Raw genomic sequence first — 7,307 nt, forward strand, 5'->3', positions numbered from 1 at the left:
TGAAAGAAAACACAAAAAGACAGGCTTTTGTCTGGTTTTCATATCACAATTATGGATTTGTTTTCAGCCAAAGACACCTTCTCAAAAGTCACTTTGTTGTTATTGACCCAAACTTTATAAAACAGCTTGATTGAGGTGTAGTTATCAGACAAGGAACTGCACACATTTAAAATGTACGATTTGGTAAGTTTTGACTTATGTATATGCCTGTTACGCAATAATCACAATCATAATGAACTTAGTCCTCACCCTCAAAGGTTTCCTGCCATCCTTTTTTTTTTTTTATCATAAAGTTTAATTATGGTTCAGAAAAAATTGAGTGAATAACTTTCTCTGAAAAAATATACTGACTCTGTGTAGACTGCAGTTATTGGGGGGGAGGGGCTGGTAAGTTAAATTGCCCTATTTTCTATTCTGAAAATCAAAAAGTTCCATTTCCAGTCTGAATATAGAGATGCATGTGCCCCAAATGGCTGAGAATAAATACAACAAGAAAGGCAAAAGCTGCAAAGCTAAGGGCATGCAAAAGACTCTAAGAGAACCTCTCAGAAATACCCAAAGTGGCAACAAGGAACATTTGGCTGGAATTTGAAGTTCTTTTCAGTCATCTTTGTCTTTTGCTCCATGTTTAAGGATGCACGTGAACTCAATGTAATTGAAATTCCCCTTTTTGTCGATAGGCACTTCTCTGTACAGCTCATCCACCTCCTCATCCGTAAACCGGTCTCCCATCGTTGTCAGCAGCTCCCTCAGGTAGTCTTCCTGGATGGTGCCAGTTGCTTCTTCATCAAAGCAAGCAAAAGCGTTTCCGATGACATCTTCCGGATCTGTGCCGTTTAACTTCTCACCAAACATGGTGAGAAACATGGTGAAATTTATGGGCCCTGGAGCCTCATTCATCATGGCATCCAGATACTCATCAGTTGGATTTTTCCCCAAGGAAGGAATCATATCATGCAAATCTTCCTTGTCAATGAAACCATCTCTATTCTGATCAATCATGTTGAAAGCTTCTTTGAATTCCTGAATCTGTGACTGGTCAAACATGGCAAACACATTGGATGTTGCGCGCTGGGGGCACTTCTTGGTGGTCTTGGTCTTTGCCCTTTTGCTCGACATGGTGGCGGTTAAATCCCTGCACAGCCGCAAGAATCCCAGCACTTCAGTCTGCCATCCTTTTATCATTCTTCCCTCCGCAATAAAGAATAGCAGTCAGGAGATCGCACTGGGTGGTGGTGGGAATGAAAAACAACTTTTTTTTTAAAATAGTTTATTGTCAAGTTGGTTTCCATATGACACCCAGTGCTCATCCCCACAAGTGCCCTCCTCCATGCCCATCACCCCCCTTCCCCTCCCCCCCATGCCCATCTTTTAATGTTTACTTATTTTTGAGAGATAGAGAGACAGAGTGAGAGTAGGGGAGAGGCAGAGATAGACGGAGACACAGAATCCAAAGCAGGCTCCAAGCTGTCAGCACAAAGCCCAATGCAGGGCTCAAACTCACAAATCTTGAGATCATGGCCTGAGTTGAAGTCAGACATTTAACAGACTGAGACATCCAGATGCTCCTTGGTGGTTGTGAGAATTTAAATGAAATGTAGGCATAGAGAGAGCCTTGTTACACTCCCGACTCATTTTCTTTTGGGGGAAGAAGTTATTGAAGAATGAAAAGCACCAGCAGAACACCAGTGTTCCATGCCTAGATTCACTGCTTGTTCTTGATATTGGGGTGGAGCTGAAAATCAAAGAAGTGCGATAAGCAATGTGGATGGGCTCCATAAACACTGGATGAATGCATGCATGCATGCACGCATGCATGAATGCACCAGAACTGTGTGTTTAAATATCTAGCTGCAGGGGTGCCTGGGTGGCTCAGTCAGTTGAGCGTCAACTTCGGCTCAGGTCATGACCTCACAGCTCATGAGTTTGAGCCCCATGTTGGGCTCTGTGCTGACAGCTCAGAGCCTGCAGCCTGCTTTGGATTCTGTGTCTCCCTCTCTCTCTGCCCCTCCCCTGCTTGTTCTCTCTCTCTCTCTATCTCTCAAAAATGAACATTATCAAAAATAATTTTAAAAAAATATCTAGCTGTAGAGACAAGAACACAGTGAAAGACCTGGAGACAAACAAATGACATCATATAATCACATGCCAGTATATGTCTTAAATATGTCTTAAATCAAAATTATATTCTTCCCCATAAAATGCCCTTCCTTCCTAAAATCCTTAAGTTGGTGGCTGGTCCCACTGTCCTCTTCATCTCAGACCAGAAGCCTCAGGAACGTCCTCAGCTTCCCATTCTCCTTCAGCCTCACCATCAGTTCCACAGATGTACGTTTTCATCAGTTCGACTTCATCTTCTTACCACCTTTTCAACTCCATGGCAAGTTCCTGTTCCCCTCCTGTCTCATAGAGACTCCTGCAGTGCCTCTTAGTTAGCCTTTTACCTCTGGTCTTTCTTCTGCGAAGGCTAGAACTTTCCTGAAACATCGTGGTACTTTCCTGCTTCCCAGCTCAGTGAACTTTCCGTTCCCCTGATGTGAAGTCTCACCTTCTCGAGTACAGGGCTTTCCATTACCTGGACTAAGCTTGGCTCATCATTCTGGCATCCCACCTGAAGCTTCAGCCACATCTGTGTTGACTTTCTCCAAATATACCACGATCACTCCTATTCCCACATCTTTTTCTCTTGTCAATTAAAAAAACCTGTAGTAACACCTAGATAACATAGAAGTTACCATTTTAGCCATTTTAAAGTGTGCAATTCAGGGTGCCGGGGTGGCTCAGTCGGTTAAGCTTCCGACTTTGGCTCAGGTCACGATCTCACGGTTGGTAGGTTTGAGCCCCGCGTCAGGCTCTGTGCTGAACGTTTGCTCAGAGCCTGGAGCCTGCCTTGGATTCTGTGTCTCTTGCTCTCTCTGTCCGTTCTCCACTCACACTCTGTCTCACTCTGTCTCTCAAAATAAATAAATGTAAAAAAATAAAAATTAAATTAAAAATAAAGTGCACAATTCAGTGATATGGAGTACATTTACATTGTTGTAAAACCATCACTACCGTCTATCTCCAGAACTTTGCATCATCCCAAGCTCAAACTCTACCTTCATTAAACAATAATCCCCCATATCCTTCTCCTCTAGCCCTGGTAGCCACCATGCCACCTTCTGTCTCCATATATTGATCATTCTTGGTACCTTGGTATCATGCAATGTGTGTTCTTCTGTGTTTGGCTTTTTTCATGTGGCATAATGTCTTCAAGGCTCATCCATGTTGTAGCATGTGTCAGAATTTCTTTCCTTTTTTAATATTTTTATTTTGAGAGATGGGAAGGAGGGGCAGAAGGAGAGAGAGAGAGAGAGAGAGAGAATATTCCAGCAGGCTCCATGCTGTCAGCACATAGCTCAATAGGGGGCTTGATCCCATGAATGGTGAGATCAAAATCAAGAGTCAGGTGCTTAACCAACTGAGCCACCCAGGCACCTCAGAATTTCATTCTTTTTAAAGAATAATTAATATTCCATTGTATATGCATACAACATTTTGTTTATCCCTCCATCTGTTAGTTGACACTTCGGTAGTTTCCGTCTTTTGACTATGAAGATCACTGTTGTGAACATTGGTGTGCAAGTATTTGTTCAGATCTCTGCTTTCATTTCTTTTTATCCCCATATCTTTTTATATGACTTGCTCCTTCTAGCTGGAGAATCAACCCAGAGGTATCTTTTACACCCCCTTTCTGAAGAATTTCTACTCAACTGTCAAGACCCGTTTCAAAAGTTTCTCTCCAATAATCATGGAGAGGTGGCCAGGCCCTCCTCTGTATTCCCTCTGCCCCACACACTATGCTCTCTTATAGTTCTTCCTTCACTGAATCACAATCATTTGTGTCATTGTCTTCCTGCCTTACTAAACTATAAAGAAGAAGGGAGCTCATCTTGTTCGTCTCTCTCCTCCACATATCATGGAGCCCACTGACAGAACCCCATAAATATTCAAGGACAAATATTTTAAGGACTACCTTTGGGTTCTTCAAGCCCAGGCTCTGTGGGGACTTGGGGAATATTAGTCAATGTTGACTTTATTGTCCATTTGTTCCAGGGAAAGATCCAACACCAAGATGTGACCTTAAAGTACTTTCTGGTGGCTACTGTGTCCTTATGTCCTTGGGGTCTCTGTGGAGGTGACTCAACCACGGCTAAACATTTGAAAGGCAAACCCTCTTGTTCTGTTACATCTACCTAGATAGACCTAAATGGGAAGGCTTAAGCCAGCTGAACTTCCCTTTACACTTTCAACCTGGCACCCTTTCTACTTGTGCTCAAGGCTGAGGACCAGAGAAGCAGAGTGTTTTACAGTTGGAATGGACTCAGCTTCAGATTAAAAAAAAAAAAAAAAAAAAAAAAAAATCTGAGCCCTTTGAAGAGCTACTCTTCTACAGGCCAAGGATTGAGTAATTATAGTAAAGCCATGGGAAACCTAAAAGGCGGGTCTTAGTTCCCCAGCCATCTTCCTTTCCCTCCTTTTCCTGGCTCTGCTCGCTCCCTGTTAGTGCTGTCTTTCCTTCTCAAATACCGTATTGTATACCCTTGACCTTTTCCTTGCCTATGATCTTGACTCTCAGAAAGGAGGAAGCATCTCCCCTGCCTTGAATGATGGTATAGCCCACAATGCCCAGCACTCATATGTTCATCCATTCATTCACCTACTTAGCCTTTTGTCTACCATGCTGGAGGAATCTAGATATCTGTTCATGTTTGAGAGGGGGGAATGTTAGGGGCATGTTCCCACCCTTTAACCAGGAAGCACATGCACACGACTGTGCATATACCTTTGAAGAAAGTTCATTTACTTCCTAATAAAGTTCAAGTGATATGGTCTGGCCCATTTTGAGTCTGAAGTGTGTTGAGGGGTTTTGGGTGGGCTCCCTGGATAACTTAACTCTTCCCATGTCACACTATCCTCTAAAACATTGCGACTGTAGGGGAGGAAAAATCATTTTCTCTCTACTCTTCTAGGGTCTTGGCTGAGACTCCTCCTGTAATAAAAGACAAGAGAAAAGCAAATAGAAGTTTAGTAACATGTCTACCTCCTATATACATGGGAGATATCCAGGAAAACTGAGTAACTCCCTGAAGTGGCCCAAGTCACCACCTTAAATAGAATCTCCAGCTAAAGACAAAAGATGATGTGAGGGTGGAGGGAAAGCCAGTTGTGGGAGGTTATGAGGCAAAGTGCAAGAAACAAAGGTACGGTTATTATGCAGATTTAAGCCCATGCTTTCTCCACTGATAAATTTCTAGAGATTTAGTTATCCTTCTCTTCCTGGTACAGAGATGGAGACACTCTTCCAAAGGGAGAGTTGTACAAGGCAAGTAGGGGTGCCCACCCCCGTGCAGACAAGAATCCACATAGAACTTTAACTCCCCCAAAACTTAACCACTAAAATCATACTGCTGACCTGACTAATTACATAAATTAGCATATATTTTATATGTTCTATGTATTACATATTGTATTCTTATGATAAATAAGCTAGGGGGAAGAAAATGTTATTAAGAAAATTATAAGGAAAAAATATACATTTACAGTACTGTACTTTATCAAAAAATCCTCCTCTAAGTAGGATGTTCAAATTCATGTCATTCAAGGGTCAACTGCAAATGTTTCTTACAAAAGGGTAACTTCTCCTCAGTTCTTAGAGCTTCTCCTATGTCTGCTGTTTCTTGAAAATAATAAGTCTGAAATAATCCCTTTGCCCAAAAGGCATATTTTGGGGTGGAAAACTTTGCTCCCCTTCAGGACTGATCCTACAGCTGTCCTTCGGCCAGCAAAGAGAACCAGAGAAACTCCTCCTGGGGTCTTTCCTGACCCCTGGCTAGCCTATGAACTCTCAGTTTCCTTCTTCTGCCCTTCCCACTGCACTCCACAACAGGCCTCTCCCTGGGTGCCAGTCACTACCTTCACCAGTCCAACTGCCAGATGGGGGACAGAAGAGACCTGGGGTCTTGCGGACTGAAGAGAAGGGATACCAAATGAAGATGATCATCTGTTGGATATCGGACTGTCTCAAACAAAACTTTCAGGTGTAAAAGTAAATTGGCTCGCAGAGTTTCAGCATCCACACATGGCATGGGGGGCCTTCTAAGTTACATTGCGATACTAAATTCCCTTACTTTTGGGGTTGACAACTCCAGAAAGTCAGGGAGGAGAGGGGGACAGAAGCAGAAGGGGAAGAGAAGTCCGTCCCCTCCACAATGAAGACAAAGTAGAGGGAGCCAGCAGGTAACAGCACTGCCGCAATTGTGAGGTCCCAAATGAAGGTGGTGGCTCTTGACTTCGCACCTAGGTAATTATGTGGCTAGATGGGCAAAACTAGAGCCGTGTTAGGAAACGGTAACAAGCAGTTTGGGATGACATCATCAATTCCTACCTGTCTCCTACTTAGGCTTGTGTATCAGCTCTCATTCCCTCTGGTCTGTTTCCTGCATTGCGGTCTGAGTGATTGCTTTGAGCAAACTGCTCAGATCTGATCAGGTCCTCTTAGTTATCGTCCTGTTCTCATTATAACCTACTGCACCTCACACGCATAGCCCTGGCCACTCTGCAGCCTATTTGTTTAGAGACTGTCTCGATTTTTCAAGGAATGGCAAGGAACCCACTGAGGCTAGAGGAAAGTTTCAAGGAGGGTCATTGTAAGACCTTGGACTTGACTTGATCTTCAACATGCCAGGGTTGAAATGTCTATCTGACATCCAAGTGGAGATTTGTTGGGTAGGCTGTTGGGTACCCAAGTCGGAAATTCAGGGGAGCAGCTAGGAAAGGAGATCAGAATGTGGGGGTCATCAGCATATGCAATACTTCCAACGCCATGAAACTGAATGAGATCACCAAGGAAATGAGTGTAAAGAGGAGGTCCCAGAAGTGCACCCTGGGGTGCTCGGAGGCAAGAAGTCGGGAGAAAAGAAGGGACCAGCGAAGGTGTTTCTGGAGGACTGGCCAGCACGGAGGAGAGAACCCAGAGAAAGTGGTGGAGTGAAGTCAAGTGAGAACAGTGACCCTGAGGGGAGGCATTGGCCCCCTGTGCTGGTAAGTCGAGGATGAGGCCTGAGACCTGATTTACCCACACAAGCGGACAGCTGACACTGACCTCAGTGGGGCAGTTCAGATGGGGGGCGGTGGGGGGGAGGGCAGGAGAGGGGAGGCAGGCAAGAGCCCCAGCACAGGGAGTGCAGGAGAGATTAGAACAGACAACTGAAACAGGAGCCGAGAGATCGGTTCACACCCAAAGGGGAAGTGAGGTCAAGAGAAGT

General features: G+C 44.2%; 1 protein-coding gene across 1 annotated transcript; it reads right to left on the reverse strand.

Annotated features, from left to right (window-relative positions):
- Positions 1-309: 309 nt before the first annotated feature.
- On the reverse strand, positions 310-1,161 carry LOC120234698 (myosin regulatory light polypeptide 9-like). Its single transcript, XM_039236652.1, has one exon. It carries the CDS (start codon positions 1,117-1,119, stop codon positions 601-603), a length of 519 nt encoding a protein of 172 aa, XP_039092583.1. The 5' UTR covers positions 1,120-1,161; the 3' UTR covers positions 310-600.
- Positions 1,162-7,307: the final 6,146 nt, after the last annotated feature.

This window comes from Hyaena hyaena, unplaced genomic scaffold, assembly GCF_003009895.1.
Source record: "Hyaena hyaena isolate Hyena2069 unplaced genomic scaffold, ASM300989v1 scaffold_114, whole genome shotgun sequence".
Taxonomy (NCBI): Eukaryota; Metazoa; Chordata; class Mammalia; order Carnivora; family Hyaenidae; genus Hyaena; species Hyaena hyaena.